At 36.4% G+C, this 26,653-nt stretch overlaps 1 protein-coding gene across 1 annotated transcript in view; it reads left to right on the top strand.

Annotated features, from left to right (window-relative positions):
- The window catches only part of IGFBPL1 (insulin like growth factor binding protein like 1), a 61,137-nt gene extending 34,484 nt beyond the window's left edge, over positions 1-26,653 (top strand). The window contains exons 2-5 of the mRNA XM_074199977.1: positions 15,486-15,595; positions 18,920-19,036; positions 19,844-19,997; positions 24,027-26,653. Coding sequence (XP_074056078.1) covers positions 15,486-15,595; positions 18,920-19,036; positions 19,844-19,993 — 377 coding nt within the window. The 3' untranslated portion in view covers positions 19,994-19,997; positions 24,027-26,653. The remainder of the gene's footprint in view (positions 1-15,485; positions 15,596-18,919; positions 19,037-19,843; positions 19,998-24,026) is intronic.

Below are 26,653 nucleotides of genomic sequence, written 5' to 3'. Positions count from 1 at the left end.
GTCACTGCTCTTATTGGGGGGATGAGGAAAAGGGTGATAGTGGTGTGGGAGTGGAAGGAATGAATTTTCTTTCAGCCCTGCCTAGAGAAATAACAATGGGAAACAATACCTAAGTGATCACCTCCAATGCCAACTTCAATTCATCTAACAATACATTCACAAATCTGCTAGGCTCATGGGGTCTAGGCATTGGTCTATATTTAACTTGTCCTCTGCTGTGATGTGAATCAAAATCTCTTCAATATCTTAGCTGGGAAGGTTCCGGCAATTATACTCTCGTTCCCTGTATACTATAGTATAAAAAATCTTCTACATCTTTTTCCTTGTATATTTTTAACCATCTAATTGTACCCTTATTGGCTGCATTTAATTGTCCAAATTAATTTTCAATGAATGATGGCAATATCTTATAGAAACTATTTTCTTCTAAAACCAATGATGAACTATAAAGCAAAATGTACTCTTAATCTCTTCCTCTAGAGAATGAGGGAGTCTACCAAAAGCAGAGGATGAGAGAGTAGGTCCTATCCTAACAACACAATCAGTATATTATTCAGCATTCTCTTTGTAGAACAGCTGCTCAGTCCTGGCTGCTCATTTTCTATCTCAGTGTCACAGAATTTCCTCACTCCCCCACATTAGTGTATGTTTTCATGTTTTGGTGATCATGGCTTTGTTTCTTCCTGCCTCAGCAAAAGCTCCACCTGAAACTCTTGGATCTCCACCTAGAGAGCCTGCATTATCCTCAGTTGCCCTCTGGGATTCAATATACTTAAACCTGTCTGATTCCCTTGCTCTTTTGTATTGCCAGCTCCTCACCCTCATTTAGGGAATAGGATAAGTTAAGTCCTTCAGGACTCAATAAAAAGATAATAGAGAATTCTTTCCTACCAGTGGCTATAGGTTTTCACTAGTGTGTAGTAATAGAGATCACCTCCTTCAAGTTTTCTGATTTATTAGAATGCAGTTATATTTTCTAATAATAGTAAACTTTCTGTTAGTGATCTCAATTTTTCCATTTTTAACTGCTGAATTTCATTTACTTTCTATATTATCAAAAAACTATGTAATAAAATTAGAATGAACAATAATATGAACAAAAGTTATAACACTCCATAGAAACAGAAAATATTCTATTTAATAATGCTTGAGTTAGAGAGGAAATTCAATTAGCGATAATGGAATACTTAAAAGACTGACAAAAATAACACATATTAAAGTCTATTGAATGTAGCCAAAGATTTTCTTAGAGACAAATTTATATCTTTGAGTCTATTATTAAGAAAGAACAAATAAAATAAATGGATTAAACTTAGAAAATGGGGGAGGGAAGTAATAGTCCAAATGAAAGTTTTAAAAAAAATTATAGTATTTGGAGAAGAAATAAACAAAATAAAAATGATAGCTTAATCAATAATCATTTCTTAGGTGCCAGGCACTGGACTAGGGTTTGGTAATAGAAAAACAAAGATTTTCTGTTCTCAGGAAACCTGTATTCTATTGGGGAGACAACACAGAGAAAAAGAAGGGTATACTATTGCTTTTAAGTTAAATTTCCTTTTCAAATAAAGATCTTTCTCTCTCTCTCTCTCCCTTCTCTCATTCCACCATCTCCAGCCCCACTGAGAAAGCAAGGAAAATAAAACACCTCTTACAAACATGTTTGACCAAAAAAACACAAATTCCCAAATTGGTCACACCCAAAATAAATGTTTTTATCTTCACTCTGAATTATAAGGTTATAATAATGATAAAACTGGAAGGTATTTTTTGAAAATATCAATAAAACTGGTAGACCATTATCATATTTAATTAAAAAAGAGAAAAATATCAATTCAGTAAAATCATAAATGATAAGTGAGAAATCACAGAAAATCCATATAAAATGAATATTATTCTGATCAAAAGCCAGTTCAGTTACATTTCCATTTCTATCCCAGGTTTCTCTGGTATTCTTATGGACTTAGGGGGGGGCAAAAGGGGGAATATCTCTCACCTTTGTCCTTGACTCAAATCTCATCAGTTGTGTTCTCATAAATTTTAGGTGTCTAAGCATCCCAGGGGACAGTTAGGTGGATAGAGTGATAGGCCTGGAGTTAGGAAAATTCATCTCCTGAGTTCAAATTGGGTCTCAGATACAAGCTAGCTGTGTGACTCTGAGCAAATCCCTTAACCCTATTTGCCTCAGTTTCCTCATCTGCTAAATAAATTGGAGAAAGAAATGGCCAACCACTCTGGTAAGTCACATTAGGTGACTTATTTGTATTAATTTAGAATTAGTTAGATGGCTAAGTGGGTAGAGCACTGGGCCTGGAATTAGGAAGTTCTGAATTCAAGTTCAGTCTCAGGGATTTACTGACCTTAATCCATTGAAGAAGGAAATGACAAATCCCTCCTGCATCTTTGTCAAGAAAATCCCATTGACAGTATGGTCCGTTGAGTCATGGAGAGTCTGACATGGCTCAACAGTAACAATAAGCCCCCAGGTACATTTAAAAGTCACATTTTCTTTTACAAAGAAAAATTTATTTCAAAGAAAAAAAGATCAAACATAACATTTCACCTTGGGGGTAATTAGTCTTCCTACTTCACCTCAGTTTCTGAGGAAGGAAGGAAGGAAGGAAGGAAGGAAGGAAGGAAGGAAGGAAGGAAGGAAGGAAGGAAGGAAGGAAGGAAGGAAAATAAGGTTAACATCTTAACTCAGCTCATAAGCATTGGTCCCATCAAAGTTGGGAAGGGGTATCCTCGGACTCTCTGGAATCTTAGGATTCTTTACTGAACTGACTGTACTTTCTAGCCTAGAATCTTGTGTTTCAAGTTCCCCAAGTTTTGGTCTCCCAAGTCAGGATTTTGTTCCTTGAATTTAGAAATGAAAAAGATGTATTAAAAAAAGATTAAAAACCTCAAGCCCTTTTCTTGGGGCTGTGTGGCATAAATGGAAGGGGAAGGTAGCCCTTCTATGAAGAAGAAGCTTACTACAGATACTTGCAGTTTAGTGAATGTATCCTCCATATTTTAATGATGCAGAAGACAGAACAATTGTACCTCTTTCTGGAAACTTAAAAGTTGTCAGTCTTTAAAAATACAAGTCCCTGGTGTCTCTTATGTGGTTTCCTACATTTTAGGTGGTCTATATATGTGCCTAAACCCTATTATACATAAAAAAGAAACTTAATAGCAGTAAGGAAATGACACAGTTCTAACACATCAGAATATATAAAAGAAAGAAATGATCAATAAATACCTTACTGACAAGCGTTATTTTGGGCACTGATCTTATAAATGCGAAGATTGGGATAACACCTATGCTATTGCTATTCAGTTGTGCAGTCACGTCCGACTCTTTGGGACTTTTCTTGGTAAAAATACTGCAGTAGTTTTGTCATTTAATTTCTTCAATGAATTAAGGCAATGAGAGGCTAAGTGACTTGTTCAGGGTCACATATCTGGTAAATCTCTGAGGTCAGATTTGAACTCAGATCTTCTTGATTACAGGTCCAATACTCTATTCACTGATCAATCTAGCTGCTTCTATGACAATAAGCCCTATGCACAAAAATATATATATTACTAAAATTGACACATGAAATTAATAATTTAAACAGACAAAAATGAGCACTGAAAATAATTCTCTTCCTTTTCTCATGTCAAACAAAAGAAATAAATCAAAATCTTCCTTCCTGAAGGGAGTTATAGTTGAATTTTTTTCAAATCTTCCAGCCCCAAGAATGGTGTACTCTATCCCCTTCTCTCCATTGTCTGATTATCAGCATGCACCCTGTCTCCCTGAGTAGTTTCACCTTCTTTGTACAGTTGAAATGCCTGTTATTTAATTTACTTCAGTCAACATCATTAAGCATTTATTATGCTTAAGCCAATGGGCTGGGGGCTAGGAAAAAAATGTCACTATAGTTTATGTTGGTCTGGGCAGGATGCCATCCATAGATCTGCCACATGGGGGCTCCAGAGACTGCAAAGAGAAGATAGCACTTCTCTCTGACCTAACAATAAAACTGTTAAGAAAATACAGGAGGATTTGAAATCTGAAAATTCACAGATTCTTGGTTAGGGGACCCAGATAGAACCTTGAAGTTCTAGGTTCTTAAACTAGTTAGGTAGAACATATCCCTTTCTGACTCAATTCAATTTATTTATGAACAATTTAATGACTCTCCAGGGATTTCCCAAATACTTAATTAAAGGAGCTTTCATCATGGTATACAATCTAGTGTTTTAGTGTTTACTGCTAGTATTTACTTCATGGGTAGAGCCCCTCTCATGTATTAGAAGGATAATATATTGCCCTGGGAAGTCAAGGAGATGAGATATTTTGGGATAGGGCATATAATGAAGGATACAAAAACTATGATATAATATAACATTTGTGGTCCCTGAATCATGATGAGAAGGGGCATGCTTCTGATATGGTCAATCAGTTTAAAGGTACTGTATATGGAGGGGTGCAATCAAGATGATAGAAAAAAGGAAGCACATTGCTTTAGCTCTCCCTCCAATCTCTCTGAACACTTTTAAATAATACCATAAAACAACTCCTAGAGCAGCAGAATCCACAAAAGGGTGAACCACTCCAGTGTAGATCCAAATCCAGTAAACCTGGAGTGGGCAGGGGTTGAACAACTGGTCAGAAGGAGATTACCAGGGACTCTTTGCTAGTATTGAGGTTGCTTTGCCCTTATTTAGAACTGGGTCAGAGTTCTGTGTAGCTGTCCCAGAGGGAGGAAGGGCACTACCATAGCAGAGCTTGCAGTCTTATTGAAATGAAGACTCAGTTCTGGGTTAGAAAAGAGTGCTTGCAGTCACTTACAGACCAGAGCATTGGCCAGGAGAGGATTAAGTATACCTCTCCTTAGATCATATTACTTTAAAAGAACTGAAAACTTAAAAGTCCCTTCAAGTATCTCTGAAAACAACTGCACAAAATCCATGAAACTTGGAATACTGTACCCTCCATCCTGGAAGCAGAGTCCCAATTTAGTATAGAGTTAAAAATCAAGAAATAGACTGGAAAAAATGAGCAACAACAAAAAAATATGACCATAGAAAATTACTATGGGGACAAAACCACACATTCAGAAGAAAATAACAAAGTTCAAGCTCCTACATCCAAAGGCTACAAGAAAAATATGAATTAATCTCAGGTCATAGAAGAGTTCAAAAAGGAGTGTGAAAATCAAGGAAGAAAGGCAGAAGAAAATTTGGAAGAAAAATGAGATTTATACAAAAAAAATCATGAAAACTGAGTCAGAAGACACAGAAAAATATTGAAGAAAATAACACTTTAAAAAATATATATTGGGCAAACAGTAAAAGAGACACAACAAACAATGAGAAGAATGCCTTGAAAAGCAGAATGGCAAATGGCAAAATAAATACAAAAATTCACTGAATTAAAAAAAAACTCCTTAAAAAGTAGAATTGGCTGAATGGAAAAGGAGGTACAAAAACTCACTAAAGAAAATAATTCCCAGGAACAGCTAGGTGGCGCAGTGGATAGAGCACTGGCCCTGGAGTCAGGAGTACCTGAGCTCAAATCCAGCCTCAGACACTTAATAATTGCCTAGCTGTGTGACCTTGAGAAAGTCACTTAACCCCATTGCCTTAAAATAAAAAAGTGAAAACAAGAAAATAATTCCTTAAAAATTATAAATTGAACAAATGTAAGCTAATGACTTTATAAGAAATCAATTAAACAAAATTAAAAGAATGTGAAATATCTCACTGGAAAAACAACTGACCTGGAAAATAGATCCAGAGAGATAATTTAAAAAATTTTGGACTACTAAAAATCGTGATCAAAAACAAAAGAGCCTAGACATCATCTTTCAAGAAATTGTTGAGGAAAACTGACCTGATATTCTGGAACTAGGGGGTAAAATAAAAATGGAAAGAATTCATTCTCTGAAAGAGATCCTAAAATTAATATTTGTACATTTTATTGCTAGTCCCCTCCTTAGACAAACTTCATTATAGACAAATTTCAGAACTCCAGGTCAAGGAGAAAATATTGCTGTTCTGGTTCTGCTCATTTCACTTTGTATCAGTTCATACAAGTCATTTCAGGTTTTTCTGAAAGTATCATGGCTCATCATTTCTTATAGCACATTAGTATACCATCACAATCCTATACCACAAATTGTTTAGCCATTGACACTGACTTTTCCATTTCTCCACAGAGTTTGATTTTAGGAGAATGGAGGTTATTTAGTCTCTGCCATTGGTTCATGACTCTATGAATAAAGTTTCCCCAGTTTTAGGAGTTCAAGCCATCCAGATTCCATTTCACCACTTAACAATCATGTTAACCTTAAAAAGGAATATTTATTTCAAAGGTATGGCCAAGAATAAATATTTACATATACAAATATATATGTATATGTATATGTATTTCAACCTAAAATCTGGGTACATAAACCCCCTCTATACTTTCCCTCAACCCCTGTAAAGGAAGGTGAATTAGGTTCATATCTAAACTCTGTTTCTCTATAGTATTAGTCCCACCAAGTTCTTGGTTTCTGATTTCTCAGGACTTCTTTGCAAGGCTATACAACATCCAGACTGGAATCCTGGCTCCACTCTTCAATTTGAGAATTCCATTCTCTGTGTCTTGAACTGAAAAAGATAAATAAAATTAGACTAAAGTCAATTTGTTGAGGCCCTGACACCACAGGATTGAAGGAGAGAGGAATAGAATCCACAGGCCAGCCAGTTTCTTGTTGTGAGGGACTGAGGGCTTCTTACTGGTAAGAGGAGAGGAGAAGATTAGATTTGATTTTTGAGAGAGGGAGAGAGAGAAACTGTTCCAATCTGAAAGTTTTAAAAACAAAGCCTTTTTTCTGCCACACAGTCAATGGAAAGTGGTTGTTGTCCCACTCACTCTGTAAGTGACCACAGAATGCATCCTCCCAGAATCAGGTCCCCATTGTCTTCTATAGATGTGTGTGTGTGTGCATTTTGGGTAACTTGGTCATTTGCCAAAGTCATATTTCAGAGATAGTATATCAAAAAGTGCATTGTGGTGCTATAGATATTTTGGTTCATATTGCTATGTTTTTACGAGTTCTTGAAATTCTAAGTACCTATTTTCAGAAGTCCATTCTTTTGGTTTGTATGAACAAAGACGTGTGTGTGTGTGTGTGTGTGTGTGAAGGAGGGGGGACTAGCAATAAAATGCACAAATATTTGAGAATCCAAGAAATTCAGAGGATATTAAATACCATAACAGGTTTGAAAATGCCATCTTTTTTAGGTGGAGGGGAGACATTTCAAGTATTTTTTTGATAAAGGTTTAACACAAATGCATTTCCAGGCTACCAAATATCATTACATTCTGAATCTTTTCATGTCATCCTCATTTGTTACACTGAAATCAAAAGTTCACATACACAGTCTCCAATCATAAAGAACCAACTGCAGCAATATTTATCTCTTAACCAGCCTTTGTGGTACCTGATGGTGGCTCTCCAGGACTGAGAGGGAGAGGGAAGGAAAAGGGAGGGAAAAGTGTTCCCCTCAGACCCCCATTTGACAGTAGCTCATAATGAAAACTGAGAACAAAGAGAGCTTAGGAAGCAGATGGAAAAGCGAGGAAGATACAATAAAGGGTGTTTGTTGGGAAGGGAAAAACAGAAATAACAGAAATAATACTTCTGGCCAAGATGAAATGTTTCAACCAAGCCCTGTTCCTTCAAAAACCACCTTAAGCAGTCATGGCAAACTGATGACATGAATGAAATTAAAATGTAATTAGGAAATGTTTTCAAAATAAATAAAAATATAATGAAAAATACATAATGGTCATTTGTACTTTTTTAAGACCCCAAGCAGATCCCATGTGTATCTAGTTGAGTTTGTCACAACTGATCTTAAGTGCCATAAAAATTGTCTCCTCTTCATTGAAACAAATAAGTGTGAAGGTAACCTAATTTTTACCATTTTCCATGCCCAGACCTCTCCCCCCAAAAAGTCCAGCAACATTTCTACAAACTGCATAAATGAGTCATTACTAAGGGAGCTCTGTTTCCTTCCCCTACCTACACTGTCTCATTCAGAATTGTGAAGAGGAGGCAGGATACAGAATCCTTATTTCAGGACCATAGAGCTCAGTCTCCAGATTCTTCAACCTACCTGGAATTTTTGCAGAGAGCAGGGCCTAGACATGGCCCAACCTCCTAGTTAAGGATTATGGCAGGGACATGGCTTGATCCTGGCTCTAGATCCTAGACTAGGACTATGGTCTAGACTTGTCTTAGTTTCCCTGTTAGAAATTGTGGCAGGACAGGCTGGTTTCTAGGACAAATTACTACTGTGAAAGACAGCAGATTTTATCTCTGTTAGGAGAAGGGAGAAGGAGGATGGGGCAGGATACAGTGTCTGGCTTTAGTTAGGGAGGGGAGAAGTGTTTGAACCTGATATCAAACTTCAGAGTTGGGACTGGGAGTGAGGTTGAGCCTATTCACCTTTTCATTCCTTCACTCCCATTATGGGAAAGGGTAGAAATCCAGTATAGAATTATGGAATCATAGGCAACCTGATCATCAAAAGGGATCCCAGCTTGCTTATTCTATCTAGGGTAGTAGGAAGGGAAAGAACACACAGGGAGAATGAGATCTCAGACTCAACCATCCTATCTATGATGAGTATATATTTCTTTTTTCATGGTTAGACTTTTACATCTATATCTATCTATATAAATTTTCTTCCAATTACATATGAAAATTTTTTAAACATTAAATAATTGAGTTCCAAATTTTATAGATTATACATATGCAATCATTTAAACATTTCATTATTAGTAATTTTGTACAAGAAGACTCAAGTTGGAAATGGAGGAAGGAAGGAAGAGAAAAAGGTATGTTTCAGTGTGTATTCAGACAGATAAATTCTTCCTCTGGAAGTGGATAATATACTTCATCATGAGTAGGACCAGTATTTCTATTTTAGTGTCTTTAGACTAAGACTCCTGGAGAGGAAAACACCATTAATTTTCTTTCCTTTCCTTTTTAAAAATTTTATTTATGGCAATGGGGTTAGTAACTTGCCCAAGGTCACACAGCTAGGCAATTATTAAGTGTCTGAGGCCACATTTGAACTCAGGTCCTCTTGACTCCAAGACCAGTGCTCCATCCACTGTGCCACCTAACCACCCTTTTTCTTTCCCTTCCCCACCCCTCCCCTCTTCTCTTCTCTCCTTTCCTACTGCAGGCACATAGTAAGCATTTAATTGCTGACTTGACAGGTAAAAATAAATAATTATCATTGGGGACACCAACATGCTCCTTTCAAATGTATACAAGTATAAGAAAAAATTAATAGGAAAAATGCCAGACCTATTAGAATTTTTAAAAAATGCAATATGACATACTTCTGGTAATCTGTAGAAATGGGATTGAGAATGAAAAAGAACAGAGAAATTTATCTTCTTTTCATGCCTCCTTTACAAAAATTGATCATATTCTAGAGCATGGGTGTCTAACCTTTTAACTCTTCTGGATCACATAACCCAACAAAATCTTGTCAAGGGCCACATATAAAATTTAATATTTATGTATGCTTACAATGTAACCCACAATGAATATGAAAATAACAAATACAGATAAGCAGAAATAGTAAATGTATCTTTTACTGACCTCAATCCAATAGAAAATCCTCCCTCAGACTCATTGTGTGACTTTGGGCAAATCATTTAACATCTTTCAGCCTCTGTTTCCTCCTCTGTAAAATGGGGATAATAAAGTATCTATCATTCAGGATTGTGAGAATCAAATGAGATAATCTATATACAGTGATATAATCCTAAAGAATGAATGGATCAAAGAACAAAGCATAAAACAATAAATTTTTATCAAAGAAAATATTAATGAGATCCTCTTTGTTTTCCAGCCATATTCCCTCTCCTCCTCAGACTCTCTTATCTTTATCAGGGTCTGGGATGATTCAGTAAATCAGGAGCAATCATGAATGCTTCCAATGGTATCCCCTGCCCACAGTGTCTTATTTAGCAAATAGCACGTGTTCATCATGGGTACAAGGACTAGAAACAAAATCTGAGCTTAATCTAATCTGAGAATAGTTCTGAGCTATTATATTGGCATTACTAGATTAAGTAAACACAAATTTGATAGTTCTGACCAGAGGTGCACTTTTCTTCAGGTGAAAAATGTTAGACTACTTTCCCCTCCTCTACTTTGATTTACAAATTTGAACTAGGACTACATTATTTTTTTATTTTTTTACTTTTTTATTTCAAAATTGGAAAATGATTTTTAAACATTTATTCATTACTAAAATAATCTTGTTGGAAGATTAAACAATCCTCCTTCCCCCCACAAAAATAGAAAATCCTCATGAAAAACAAAGTGAGAGAAAGAAAAGAATGTACTTCAGTCTATGTTCAGATACCACTGACTCTGTCTCAGGGGTGGATCTCATTCTTTATCATAAATCCATCAGAGAAGTTGCTTCCATATTTTTTCTCACAGATACTATTGCTGATTGTATTTCCCTCCATTCATTCCTCCCCACTCCCTTTTTTCTATTCTCTCTCTCTCTCTCTCTCTCTCTCTCTCTCTCTCTCTCCTTTTACTTTGTCCCTCCTCAAAAGTATGTAATGAGGCACAAAGGACCAGAGCCCAAATTCCACCCCAGACACCCCAAAACCACCCAGCCATGTGGTCCCAGGCAGGCTACTCAATCCCACCGGCTTGCAAAAGATAAAAACAGTTGGTGTATCTGATTATCTTCTCCCATGATCTACCCTCTCCTCTATCACTTGCACCCTTCCTCCACCTCTCCCTCGTCCCTTTTCTCCCATCCCTTTCCTCTCCTTTTCCCTCTAGGGCAAGATAAATTTTTATACCCTATTAAGTGTATACACGCACACACACACACACACACACACACACGTATATATATATTGTTTCCTCTCTGAGCCATTTCCGATGAGAATGAAGGCTCACTCATTTCCTCACCTTCCCCCTTTCCAGTCTATTGCAAAAGTTTTTTCTTGACTTTTTTATGAAATCTTAGCCTATTCTACCTCTCCTTTCCCTTTCTCCCAGTACATTCCTTTTTTTCACTTATTGACTCTATCTTTATTTATTCATTTATATTATGCCTTCATATTCAGCTCTTTCCTGTGCCTTATCTAAATATGTTACATGGGATGGTTCATATGAATTATCAGACTCATCTTCCCATGCAGGAATACAAGCAGTTCAACATCATTAAATTCCCCATCATTTACCCTTCTTGTCCACCCTCTCTGTGCTTCAACTGAGTCCTATACTTGGAGATCAAACTTTCTATTCAGCTCTGGTCATTTCAACAAGAAAATTTGAAATTCCTGATTTCATTGAATGTCCTTTTCTCTCTTGGAAGAAGGTGCTCAGTTTTGCTGGGTAGTTGATTCTCAGTTGTATTCCAAGCTCTTTTGCATTCTGGAATATTATATTCCAATCCTTATGAACCATTAATGTAGATGCTGCTAGGTCCTATGCAATCCTGACTGTAGTGCCATGATATTTGATTTGTTTCATTCTGATTGCTTGTAATATTTTCTCTTTGACTTGGGTGTTCTGGAATTTGGTTAAAATATTCCTGGGAGTTATTTTCTTGGATCTTTTTCAGGAGGAGATTGGTGAATTCCCTCAATTTTTATTTTACCCTCTGCTTCTAGGATATCAGGGCAATTTTCCTGTAGAAATTCTTTTTTCCCCTGGTTTTTGCAAGGCAAATGGGGTTAAGTGGCTTGCCCAAGGCCACACAGCTAAGTAATTATTAAGTGTCTGAGGCTGGATTTGAACTCAGGTACACCTGACTCCAGGGCTGGTGCTCTATCCACTGTGCCACCTAGTTGCCCCTAGAAATTCTTTAAAAATGAAGTAAAGGCACTTTTCCTGATGATGATTTTCAGGTAGTTCAATAATTTTTAAATTGTCTCTACTGGATCTGTTTTACAGGTCAATTGTTTTTCTGATGAGATATTTCATGTTTTCTTCTAGTTTTTCACTCTTTTGGGTTTTTTTATTGTTTCCCAATTCCTCACAAAGTCATCAGCTTACCTTAGCTCCATTCTACAGTTGAAGGAGTTATTTTCTTCAGAGGGCTTTCTTCTTTCCTTTTCCATCTGGTCAATTTGTAAGGTATTCTCATTAACTTTTTGGACTGCTTTTTCCATTTGACTTGAACTGGTTTTTAACATTGTGGGTTTTTTTTGGCATTTTTTAAATCTCCTTGATCAAACTGCTGACTTAGTTTTCATGTTTTCCTGTATCACTCCTATTTCTCTTCCCAATATTTCCTCTATCTCCCTTACTTGATTTTTCAGAATCTTTTTTGAGCTCTTCCGCAGTCTGAGACCAATTCCTATTTTTTTTTGGAGGCTTTGGATACAGAAGCTTGGACTTTGTAATCTTCTGAGTATGTATTTTGATCTTCCATGGGACCAAATAATTATCTATGGTCAGATTCTTTTTTTCTATTTACTCAGTTCCCCAGTTTATGTTCTAGTTTTGAGGTACTTACCAAACTTTAGAGTATTATTAGGACATCCTCACAAGAACCTTGGCTCCTTCAGTGTTTTAGGTATCAATTGTCTCTCCCAAATTTTTCAGTTGATATTTAAACTCCTTCCTTATTTCTTCAAGGAAGTATTTCTGTCCTGGAGACCAGAACATATTCTCCTCAGAGGTTCTAGGTCTCTCTGTGTTAGGGTCTTTTCCTTCCAAGAATTTTTCTATGGATCCACCTTTCCACTGACCTTTCTTCATTTTGCTAAAACCTTGGGGTTGGGGAGGGGCTGGTTCACAGGGGTTTGGTGTTGGGATCCCTAGAGGCTTTACTCACTGAGTGCAATTTCTCTGGCTGGCCAGTAGGAGGTGTTGGTTGCTTTCTCTGAAGTGTCTGTGACCTTGATTGAGGCCTTCTCCCTTAGCTTGAAGGGAAAGATTGAAGCTATTAAATCCTTTTGTCTTCAATCAATGGTGGATTATACCCTGTGGTGAGGTCATCCCTCTCCCTATTGTCAGCTGGGCTGGTTCTTCTGTTCACACACCTGTTCCTGAGGCAGAAGTAGTCTGTAATTGTGTTTGTTCTGGGAAGAGGCCTCAGCAGAAATGGAGGCTGGACTCCAGAGGAGCCCAGGGATGGTGTCCACAGCTCTCCTGCACCGGAACTCCCCCCCCCCCAGCCCTGTTGGCAAGCTCCAGAGGGTCAGTGCGCTTCTGCTCCCTAGTTGACTCAAGCCCCCTGGTCTAGCCACACAGCTGATCAAGCAGGTCTGGCTCTTGGGCCCTCAGGCTCCCCAGCTCCAATTCAGCCACTAATTTGGCTGATTCTTGGCTGATCGGCCCTCTGTTGCTGCCCGAACTCACCCAAAGCTAAAGAAGACAAATCCTGAGGTAGATATTCTTTCTCCTGGCTTTTCTTTCTGGGTTTTGTGGGTTGGATTTCTGTTAAGAGGTTTGTTTCATATGTTAGATGGGGAAAGATCAGGAGACTTTAGAACTGTGCCTGTCTTCTCTCCGCCATCTTGGCTGGAAGCTCCTTCAATGTTTTAGGAGAGGCTCTGACCTATGCTCTGGTCTGTGAGATGATCGTAAGTACTCCCCCTTGGAGCTACTCTGCTATGGCAATGGGGGTCTCAGACTGGAACCAGGGTCTGCATTTGATCAAAGCACAAGAGTCCTGTCCCAGGGATAGCAGAGAGACCTCAACAGTCTCCCCAACCCCCATTACCTTCTGTGGACCAAACATTCTGGAAAAAGCTACCAGGTGGCTCCCTGCTGGGTGGCTTTTGTTTCCTAGGACTCCTGAGGCTGCACTTGAGGTCCATGGGTACTCTGAGGGCAGGCTGTTCCTGAAAGACTAAAGCTCATTCACTCCGGTGCTGCACAACCCTGGTTGTACAGCTGTTGCACTGCTGCATCTTCTGACCTGGTGGGACAGACCCTTCCCATGAATCTTCCAACTTACCCTGGACTGGAGAATTGTTTCAAAGGGTCTTTCTCTGGTTTTGCCTCTCTAAAATTTTGTTAGAGTCATAATTTTAAGGTTTTTGGAGTATTTTGGAAGTGAGCTTCTGGGAAATCCTGTCCTCATGCTGTCATCTTGGCTCCACTTACATTATTGTTTTTTAAACACCTGGAGACATCTTCCCTTTATTCCATATTTGGTTATTCTAGTACAAGTTACTTTGCATCCACTCAGAATCACACATTTTATTTACCACCTTTTTTTACATTGAAGACAATTCCCAATAGTCTTGCCTGATCCCATAGAACAAAGAAAAACAGATGCTGTATTTGCATTTGCCAATATATGTTATCATCAATACCCAAAGTCCACCTTTTCTCTACCAAGAGGAAGATGATGTCTCATTATCAGCTCCCTAGAACAGAAATTAGACATAGTATATAATATGAATTCTGATGTTTTAGTTAGGTTGTGATTAGTGCTCTTTATTTCAAATTCAAACTACTTGTTTCCATTAGGGTGGAACCAATGACCATATTTTTCATAAATATAACTTCTAGTAGTTTTGTTTATTTGGTAATTCAAATATATGTAAGCACTTCATGGGATTAATTATTCATATGAATCAGGACCCACATGCATATTACTGGATTTACTGTGTATCTTAAACTCCTGGTTTAACCATGAATTGTTTAATAACATTTACTGAAATTATTTTAATATCTTCAGTACTAAAATATTTCTTGCAAAACACTGCTCCTTTAATACATTCATTTTAGTTGTCAATTTATTTGTCTTACATATAGATTGTCTTCTGTTTGTATGGCTAAGGCATCTAGGTAACACATTCATTAACTGCATTCAAATCTGATGTCAGACACTTACTAGTTGTGCAACTGTAGGCAAGTCACTTGAATCTGTTTACTTTAGTTTTCTTAATTGTAAAATTGTAAAATGGGGTTCATACTAGTTCCGACCTCTAAAGGTCAATGTGAAGATCAAATAAGATTTTATTTGTAAAGTGCTTATGACATATGGTAGGTGCTTAAAAAATGTTTGTTTCCCTATGTGATTAATAAATGCTTTCTTCCCCAGATGCTTAATAAATGCTTGCTTCCCTAGGTGCTTAATAAACGTTTGTTTCCTGTCTCTCCCAAGAGAAACTCTTCACAATCCTTCTGTATAGTAAATTACTATTTGGGGAGTTTATCTATACATATACATTTTGGTTCTAAGGAGGAATGCTTTAAAATAGCAAACAAAACAAATGAAAAATAAACCTATTCCATGTTCTAGTCTGATTCAGAGATATAAAACCTTAAAGTGCTCTTACGTTTCTTATTCTCATTGTATCTCATTGTATTCTATCTGATATAGAGATTCTGAGCAAACAGACTGGGAAGAGAAGGAAGGATTATTTGATAGTTTAAGACAGGCACAGAATACAAAAAAATTTGCGTATTGATAGTTTTATTCTTTTATTTTTTTTCCAGCTCCTGTGATTGTTATGCCACCTAAAAAAATTCATAATGTAACTGGGGCCCAAGTCTACTTGTCCTGTGAAGTGAAGGCTGTTCCAACCCCCATCATCACCTGGAGGAAGGTATGTCAGAGTACATTGACTAGGCCAGTGTCATGCAAGTATTTGCAATGTGTTTACTTGGTGGGTATCATTGGTGTTATATGGGGTGCTGTGATAGCAAAAGAACACCACTGTGGTGTATGCCATTCCTCTTAACAAAGGATATAAATGAAAGAAGACAATAAGGTATATAGAGCTAGCTAGGTGACTCAGTGGTAAAAGAATTAGGCATAAAGTCAGGAAAGGTCCAAGATCAAGTCTTAAGATTATTTAGTGGGCAAGTAATGTAATCTCTTTGGATATCATGGGCACTTTAAAATATTTTTGTTTCCTTATTTTCTCTCCTTTCCTGTTTCTTCCCTCCTTCCTCCCCCCTCCTCTCCTTTTCTTCCTTCTCTCTTCTCTTCCTCCCTCCCTGCCTTCTTTTTTTCCTTTCCTTTTTTTCCCCTTCTAACAAACTATACTGACAGAATCAGCTGAATCCAACATTAGCATCCCTTATCTATGGTGCCCCACCTCTTCTTCAGGACTAGGTTTTCTATCCATTTCTATCCATTTCTATCCCCTGAGGAGTGGGGGCTATTTTCCCCTTCTATATTATTTTACTTGGAGATCATGTCAGCTTCCAACTCCAGTTATTATCTCTGTTGATATTTTCAGATCTATTTATTTAACTGTAATCTTTCCCTTGACTGCCAGTTTTTCATCTCCAACTGCCTGTTGACCATCTTGAAATGGATGTTCAGGTGACATCTTTTTTTTTTTTATTTTCTTTTTTTTTTGCAAGGCAAATGGGGTTAAGTGCCTTGCCCAAGGCCACACAGCTAGGTAATTATTAAGTGTCTGAGGCCGGATTTGAACTCAAGTGCTCCTGACTCCAGGGCTGGTGCTCTATCTACTGCCATCTAGCTGCCCCTAGGTGACATCTTAAACTAAATGTATCCAAAACTGAACTCATTGTCTTTTCCTGATAACCTCCCTTTATATTGTCTACCATTGTCCTCCCAGTCACTCAAGATCACTCTTATCCCCCCATATTCAATTTATTACCAATTTGTTGATGCTGCCTTTACAATCTCTCTCTGGCAGTGCCACTATTGTGGTGCATGCCCTTATCTCCTCATGCCTGGTCTATTTCAGTAGCCTTCTGATTTGTCTCTTTGATTTAAGTCTCTATACTATACTCCATCCTTCACTCCATTGCCAAGAATATTTTGTTAAAGTTTAGTTCTGACCACATCGTGCCCTGTTAGACAAATTTCAGTAGTTCCCTGTGATTTCCACGGCCAAATATAACATCTTTTATTTGAGTTTTATATCCCCTCATAATCTGACTCATTTCTACATTTCCAGTCTTCTGACAACTTTCTCCCCTCTACATCCTAAAGAAAAATGGCTAGTGGAAGTATTTTCCTTGCTTTTCCTTGTATATATTACTCCATCTCCCAATTCCATGACTTTCCCTTAGTTAATATCCCTAGAATTCTCCCCCTTCTTACTTATACTTCTTGGCTTCCATCAAGTCTTCACTGAAATCCTACAAAAGGTCTCTGCTTATTCCCCCACTACTTTTCTTCTAAGAGTATCCCTAGTTTATCCTTTGTACATCTACATAATTGAGGTTAAAATTTGATATTATAAATACAAATTTGAAGAAGCATGTGTTAGATCTACTTTTTCTCTGAGTCACTTTTGCTTGTTTCCAAGGTTCATCATTATAGGAGATATTTTAAAGAAAGGACTTTAGCCTCTAAAAATTTTTGCAGAAATAGGCTTTCACAAATATTTACATTGTGGGATCGTTGGGCTAAAATTTAGAGGTCCCAAATCTATTGATCAAAGATGTCTGTACACATATATTTACATAATGTAACATGCAAATATACTTAGCTGTCTGGTTCAAGTACATTTGTTTTTAAAATTCATTACCATTTTAAAAAGGGAGGGAACATATACTGAGTGCCCTGTAAAACCAAACTGCTGACCAACTGAACTTGTCATTACCTCAATTTCCCTTATTACTGATATGCACATTCTAATAATTGCCTACTATCTACTCTTCTTGAATGGAATATTATTTTTCTTGCATTTAGTAGAAATGTTTCATTAAGTCTAAGTGCCCTTAATTAAAAATATCTAGGGACAGCTGCATGTTGCAGCTGGAGTCAGGAGGACCTGAGTTCAAATTCGGCCTGAGACACTTAATAATTACCTAGCTGTGTGACCTAGGGCAAGTTACTTAATTCTACTACCTTACAAAAAAAATTTAAAATATCTATTTTTCTATCTAGGACATCTCAAAAGTCTTACTATACTATTAAAGCTTAACTTTTTGTGGGATAGAGAAGGGGAGAACATTGGGGGCCAGTGACTTGCCGAGGACCCCACAACTAGTAAATATCTGAGATCATATTTGAACTGGGTCCTCTTGACTTGAGGGTTAGTTCTCTATTCATTGTGCCACCCAGCTGCCCCTTAAAGTCTAATTTTTAGCTATTTATACTTAAATCACTTACACTGCTGAAGCTTAAAATTGCAGTATAAATGTAGTAAATAAATAAATGCAGTAAATGTAGTAAATAAAATAAATGCAGTAAAAATGTAGCATATACAGCATGTCCTTTTAGGACATGCTGTATATACTACATAGAAAATGTTTGTAATCAGAACTCTTGACTCTGATGGAGAAATTTTGTCCTTCTGTCTGACCAGTATTGTGTTGATTTTGACAGACAAATTCAAAATCAGAGTGGGACTCAGTTTTTATCTATATACATAACTTTTCCATCCATAACTTTCTTGGCCCCATGTAACCTTACAAATCAGCATGGCATTGATCTCTCTCACCTCTATTTTTTGTTTATAAAATGATTGGTAAGATTTTATATAATGACTCTTCTGAATTTAAATCCATGATTCTACCTACATCTTAGGAACTCTCCTTTTGTCTCAGAAGTATGAATTATTTCATGTGATTGGCACAGATTAAAATATATCCTTTAAAATCTCAAGCTTTTGCAAACTTGTAAGATAATGGCTTCAACAATTTTTTCTTTTTTTCAATCTAGATGTAGAATTTGGTTTTCAATGTAGCATTTAGTCTGATCAAAAAAGTTTTTACAAGAAGTTTTATAAGAATAAAACTTCAAACTCGCATAAAAACTAATAGAACTACAAGCAGTTGATGGATATTGAAACCATTATGAAATCCATGAAATATTTTTGCACTCCTATAGTGTGCATAGTAATGAATTAGGGTTTGGACATGCTGAGGAAGAGGTTGGTGGCATTTTGGCTTCTGCACCTCTTAATGCAAATCTTGTCTGATTATTATGATTTTTACAGATCACAGAGTCTCCCAAGGGTGTCAAGTTGCTAGAGGAGTTGCCAGGAGATAGAGTTAATATGGCTGTCCAGGTTCGTGGTGGTCCATCCAAACATGAAAGTACAGGTTGGGTTTTGGTGAGTATCACTTTTGCTTACACCCTCCCTCAGTCACCCCCCCCCAATTTCACTTTTGCATTTGCATTCCCAACCCTAGTAAGCATTTAATGAATTTTTTTTAGCCATTCATTAGTTCATTCATCTATTCATTCATGTTATTATACTTTGAGTATAAAGTACAGTATGGGAAATTAAGGGACAAAGAATAAAGTTTGGATGATAGTAAAAGCTTGCTGAAAAGAAAAGTGCGTGGGAACTTACCTGGGTAGCTGAATTTACTCATTCACACTAAAAAGATTGTCAATAGGCCTGTGAAGATTTTCCACATTACTTTTACATAATTTACACTTGAAGTCTAAAACCTTGAAGTTTTCATGCAAACAAATATTTATTAAGGGCTTTTATTTAAGTCCTTAGTATGTTCAATACATAAGATTTGGCAGATAAGATCTAAGATGAACAAAATAAAAGATAAATATTTGTTTGTTTATTTTTAGAAGAAAGATTCATTGGAGGGAATCTTGTTTGTAGAGCCCGATCAACTGTAAAAAAACCCCTGATTTCATTTTTATTGAGTATTTCAACAGATTTTCATTTCTTCTGAGAAGTCTAATTTGATTGAATAAAGTCAATGAATTGGCATTATTCAATCAAATTAAAGTAAAACTATTTATTAAGTTCTATTTCTCAAATATTAATAATTTATTTTATTTTGTTAATGATAATTCACTAAATTATTTTATAAAATAATAATTTATTGGTGTTTTATTTATTAAGGGCTATGCATTTGTTTACCATTATGCTTTCTCTTATCTTTCTTTCTAGATAAACCCCCTGACAAAGGAGGATGAAGGGGTATACCAGTGCCATGCCACTAACATGGTGGGAGAAACACAATCCTATGGTACAATAAAGGTTACAGATCTGAGTAAATACAACAAAATGAGCTTCATAGCACCAGATGATGACATGTAATGAGGTACTGTGAATATTATTAGGACTTAGATATTTCAATGAATCTATAATTTCATTGGTGTTAATATCACCTATTTAGCTGCTGCTCTGGAAAGAAATTTGAGAGTATCCCTTTCATTAACTTTGAATCTATACATTTAATGGAATATAGGAAATATGAGAACAATGATGTCCAAAGAATAGATATATGAGTGGACAAAGAAATCCATTTAGGGGAATTTCTAGTTCAGTACAAACATGAGAATCTATATAAAATGACTTCAAGAAAATGAGAATATATTTCTTAAGCATAATCTTTGAGATATAAAACACTTAAGCATTTCTGTGGATAGGATGGAATTAGATTTTGGGGGGAACCCCTTGGGATTTTGTAGACATAAGAGCATGCAGGAGCTTATATCTACCAATGAGAGACAGACAGACAGACAGAGACAGAGAGAAAGAGAGAGACAGTCAGCGACAAAGACAGAGACAGATGGAAAGAGAGACAGAGATAGAGACAGGCAAAGAGGGACAGAGATAGAGAGGGAGGGGGAGGGAGGGAGGGAGAGAGAGACAGAGAGACAGAGACAGAAATGAGATGACTGGGGCATGGTTCCTGCTTGCTTTCCAGAATGACTGGACCAGTTTACATCTCCCCCATCATTTCATCCTTATGCTATTTTAACATTTTCTGTTTTCTTAATTTTTTGGTCAACTTTGCCAATATGAGGGTGAAAGGGAACCTCAGAGTTTATTTAATTTATATTTTTCTATTTATTAGTGATTTGAAACAATTTTTTTTGACATGCCATAGACTGCTTGGGTTTCTTCCTATGAGAATGGTTTTTTATTCTTTGACCATTTATCTCCATTTGTTAGGAAGGTTTCCTTACATAATTTCTAAATTTGTTCTTTGCAACTTTCACCCATTTTTCCCAGTTCAGCCCTTGGGGTCTCATGTCTCCTCCTGCCAGTCCATATTCCACCCTGTTGTGCAAGTGATTTTCCAGAGATCACCTTCTGCTACTCTCCCACTCAGTAAACTCCAATTGCTCCCTCTTATCTTCAGAATCAATAAAATTCTCTGTCTTCCAAAGGCCTTCATCACCAGGGCCTCTTCCTCCTTTCCAGTTTTCTTCTCTCTTCTTCCCCACCACATCCTTTTTGATTCTGCCTCTTGACTGTTCCTCCATCTCCTTACCCAAGTCTTTTCCTTTGTTATTTCTCATGCCTCTCCCTCCTCTCCACCCACTTTCTGACTTCCTTTAGATCTCAACTTATGTCCTGTCTTCTGTAAAAAAACAACAACAAAAAAAAAAACTTTCCCAGTCTCCCTTAATATTAGTATCTTCCCTCTGGTGATTATTCTCACTTTAGTCTGGAGGTTACTTGTTTAATACATAGTTGCTTACCTCTTATCTTCTCTATTACACTGTGAGCTCTTGGAAACCTTGTGTCTTGTGCTTTGTCTTTCCTACTATCCCCAAATGCTTTAAAAAGGCCAAAGTCCTTCACTGTATCCAGGACCATCTCCAGTCATCTTGATTGCTATCTGGCTGCTGGACCCAGATGATTCTGGAGGAGAAAGTGAGGCTGGCAACTTTGCAGTTTTCCCTCACTTAAACCCATTTCCCTTGCATGTCAAGACATCAGCTCCCTGACATCATGGTCCTCTTCCGGAGAAAAGAACAAACAATAATGCCCAGTGCTTCAGCACAGTGTTTGTTACGTCACAAGCACTGAATGACACTTAATGATTAATTGACTACAGCTAATTTCTTTTCTGTATAAGAATCAATGAGAGAAAGAATTGGGATAGCTAGGTGGTGCAGTGGATAGAGCACCAGCCCAGGAGTCAGGAGGACCTGAGTTCAAATGCAGCCTCAGACACGTAGTAATTACCTAGTTGTATGACTTTGGGCAAGTCACTTAACTCCATAGCCTTAAACAAATAAAATTTAAAAAAGAATCAATGAAAGAATGAGAGACTTGAAAATACTTGAAAAAACTTATCATGTCTTTTATAAATATTCTCCATTTCTTTCAACTGAATTTCTCATATAATCTCAAATCTTGCTGTTCATCCAACTTGGGCTTCTTTCCAAAACTATCAGTGACCTTCATTGTATCTAGAGACCAGGGAGGTTTGATCTAAAATGTTGTTCATTTCCAAAAAGTGCTGAGTAATATTAACTTCCTTAACTTGAAGTCTTAGAGAGGAGCAGGAATTGTTTCTTCAGATGAAAAACATCTGATCCAAATATTGCTGCTGGAAATAAATAGCTCACCACAGCAGAGTGAATTAGCTATTAAAAGGTAACACATCAATAATGAAATCAATATTGCTATTTGATGACTTGGTTCTGGCAATTATCAATTTGGTTTGTTTGGGCTATTACATAGATACACTGAAGATGACAGTGTACCTCTGAAGGGAGAAACTTGGAGTCAAGTCAATGAGTATCCAAGAATGCATCCTTGATCATCAGTCTCAACTGAAGTTGCTTTCTAGTTGGCAGTGCTCTTGGCTGATGAGCAGTGATGTCATAGTTTCATCACCTCTTTTTGGGAATTGTTATCTCTCTCTATGGGAATTTTAAGGGATTTTTTTTTGGCAATTCCTGGACCAAATTATTTTTCTCCTGGAGACACCAAGGAGTGGCTGTCAGTACACACTGTCATCTTGTGACTTTGCCTTGGAACTATTTCTTTCTTTGGGATCTGAATCTTACTTGAAAGCTACAGCCCAGAGAAATACCATACCTGTCTCATCCCCTCTGTTTCTTAAGTGAGGAGGTTCTGGGGTATGGAAATGTGTTTCATATTTTTTTGTCACATTTTGTCCACATGTAGCTTGTAGGACAAATTGATGTGTGAGACCTAAAGAATGTAAGGAGACTTTCATAACTTTTATAGCTATTAGAAAGATTTGAGAGACATCATTTCTGGGTAATTTCATCATTTCATCATTAATAAGGTTAGTACATTTATTAATAAAAGGATGGTCATTTGATTGTCCCTTTTACACCAAAGATAACCATGGTGTCAGGCTCAGGGCTTCTATGTTCTTTTGGAAGAAGAGTGCTAATAAATTCTAATTGATTAACAGTTAATGAGAGAACAAATATTGCATTGCAACAAAAGACTGATCATGTCATGTCACCCTTGGAAAGAGAGACTATCACTATACATAGATCACTCCTAGCCATGAGCAATCTGTTCAAAGAATTTATGGTTTACCCAAGCCTTTGGCTACTCTAGATGGGTGAAGTCTCAACAAGAAAGTTAGTCCAATCTCATCAGCAGTCCTTCAAGAGACTGAATTTTTTTAATATCAGGACTTCAGAAAAGAAGAACAACTTGGGATCTCCCTAAAATATTTGTTATTAATAATTATTTCTCTCACTGTGTTTGTTTCTTGTGCCACTAGACTTATGTCTTGGTCTAAATATTGTTGGCACAAAGCATCTTTTGTATGATTGGCAAGTCTATAGACAAGACACTCTATTTCTTGGCCTTAACTATTTCTTCTGGGTGTTTCCCACTTCTGGAAATGTACTACCTTATTATTTCTCCTCCTGGTTTCCCTTGTTTCCTTTAAGTTCCAACTAAGATCTCATTATTTTTATAGGAACCTCTCTTAATTCTAGTGCCTTTCCTCTCATTTTCTTTCTATTTATCATATATATATATATATATATATATATATATATATATATATATATGGTTGTTTGTATATATTTATCTACTTGTTATCTCACACATTAGATTGTGAGTTCCTTGAGGATAGTTTTTGAGGGATAATTTTTTTCTTTTTTTTAAAATTGCCTTTTCATATTCCTATACCTTAGCACATAGTAGGTCCTTGATGCATTTTTTGACTTAGAATGTCTTTTTTGTCCCTTGACTTTAAACAATTAATTTGAGATCTAATTTAGATGTAAAAACAAATTTGTTTTTCAAATATAAATCAAATTAGGATTTGTCACACTGCTCTGGATACTTTTTCTCTAAACCAATTTTTCTTTTTTTTTTTCTTTTTTCCTTCTAGGGTGCCAGGGAAGCTGATTACAAAATGGAGAAGAATCAATTAAGTGGATTGTTTTGCTTTATTGTGTAGCATAAGCTAGAAAACACTGCCCCATTTTTATGTGCTTTTCAATTTAGATGAAAAACTAGAACAAAAAAAGATTGAAATGTCATTTTTAGCTGAGAAATAATTAACAAGGAAAACAAATCAAGACAAAATCACAGGCAGATTTTGAGAACTGACTTTCTGTATATAACTTGTTTTTTTTTCTTAAGCTGATGTCTCCCAAGGGAAATCTCTCCCTAGTGTACATTTACACTTTGAAGTGGAAGTGTTCTCACTCCTGTTTCTTAATTTATTCCAACTGCATAATGATTGTTTAGATGATGTGTCCTTGCCTCTCAGGTGACCTTGTAAGACGTAAAAGATGGAAAATATGAAAAGTTCTTCTACAAAATTATACTGTTTCAGGGCATGATAGAAACTATTGAGTATTAAAAGATTCCCTTATTGTCTTGCATTCTGTTCTTAAACATTTAATATTCTATCAACTGATGGCTAATGAAACTTAAAAGGTACTTGTTACAGGCTCACATTAGGCAATCAAGATGCTAATTTTTTGACATGGGTTTCTATCTGGGGAGCAAACCTATACATTGTTTGGTGTACATTGTGTTAGAATTATTGTGTCAGATGCTAACTGTATCTAGTGGGATATGAAAATAGAAATGTTGAAGTAGTATAGATTTACTTTTAGATGCTTCTACCCTGTCAATGAATATAATGGGATAATTTTTAAAAGATCATTGTAGAACAGAGCTATAAAACATGATTCTGGATGTCTAAAAATTCTCATTTTTTGGTCATGTCCAACTTTCTGTGACCCCATGGTGTTGCCTATGGAGTTTTGTTGGCTAAGACACTACAGTGGTTGTCATTTCCTATTCCAATGTGATCCCATTTTAAACTTGAGAAATTGAGGCAAATAAGGATCACATAGCTAGTATGTGTTTGAGGCTGGATTTGAACTTATCTTCCTGATTTCAAGCCTAGAACTCTATCCACTTTGCCAACTTGCTGCCTGCCCCTCTAAAACTCTAGACTCAGAATAACAATAACTCACCACATTTTTTTCACATTCAGGAAGGTGATAACAAAATGGAAAAGAATCAATTAGTGGATAGTTTTGTTGTATTGTGATGTAGACAGTAAAAATATTTTTATTCCCATTTTATAGATGAAAAAACAGGCTCATTAGGGGAAAGTGGATGGCAGCTAATAGTCCTTAGAGCTTGGATTTAAATCTTGGTCTCTTGACTCCTTTCCATTATACTACTCTGAAAGAAGAGAGTTCACTCCTTGGGTTAAAAATAGTGAACTACATTTCAAACTTTAGAGATTCTTTTTAAGACTAATGAAACTTTAACCCAAAATTCTGCTCTTCTTAAAACAAATCATCATAGACTAAGACCATGGACATTACCTTTCTTTGCAATGAATTTTATGAGTACATTCTGATTTTGGGCTTTCTGCAGAAAATGTTACTAGTGCATTTTTAGGTGACTCCTGTACTTGGGAAAATGTAGTAGTTTGAGAAGGTTGATTGAACACAGCTGAAATGCATGACTATTAGGCATTAATACTTCGAAGGACAAATGCATGTTTTATACCGCTAATGTAGAATTTAATCACACATCCTGGTCATAAGAATGAACTAATATCCATAACCACTGAACAATTAAATAATACTCAGAATTTGATGAAATGGCTTAACAGTACAATTTCAAGTCCACCAATAACTAAGTACACTAAAATCAATGTGACTAATCTAATATATAATTAAATAAGGAATATCTGAACTAAATATCGGTCTAGAAGAGATTTTGAGATCTCCTTTCTTTTGAAGTTTTAAAGAACAGGATAGCTTTACCTTTTAAATGTGTTTTGGTAATGCTTTTTAAAAAAATACATTACTGTCACTTCTAATAACCTTCACTCACAATACCCTTCCTTATAACAAATAATAGCTAAGCAAAACAAAGCATCAACAGAGCAGCATCTGACAGCATTGTGGTCCACCACCTTGACCATGAAAGGAAGGGTGACTAGTTCCTCATCACTCTTCTGGAGACAGGATTGGTCACCTAACTCCATCTTTAACAGTACAAATGAATCCTTGATTGAAGACATGGAGTAGTCCACAGGATCTTTCAATCCTCAATTTGTTAGGGATTGAGGGCTGGGAAGGAACAATATCAGCATCTTTATTGTTTGTAAAAATTCAGTTAATGCTATAAAATTCTAGTCTTCAGGATCAAAAATATTTTTTAGTCATTTTGATGATACCGAAATTCTAGCTGCTTTTCATCTTTCTGAAACCTATTTGTAACCATTTCTGGAATTTTCACACCCCAAAAAGTGTAATAATTATTTTAGATATCCTAGTCCTTCTTCCCTGGTATTTACACTGTAACATCCTAAAGAATTTCTCAACTGGGAAGACTAGAGACCAAGGGAATTTTGTGATGTGTTGCTGTTGTGATTTTGGGGGGAAAAAGCTCTTTTTAAATCTAAATTTTTGCTAGTTTATTTTCATAAGATACTGTGATGTCACATAGTTATGTACATTGAAAATAAACTATTTTGAA

The sequence above is a fragment of the Macrotis lagotis genome, chromosome X, assembly GCF_037893015.1.
Source record: "Macrotis lagotis isolate mMagLag1 chromosome X, bilby.v1.9.chrom.fasta, whole genome shotgun sequence".
Lineage (NCBI taxonomy): Eukaryota > Metazoa > Chordata > Mammalia > Peramelemorphia > Peramelidae > Macrotis > Macrotis lagotis.
This window is presented reverse-complemented; position numbering and strand designations above follow the sequence as displayed.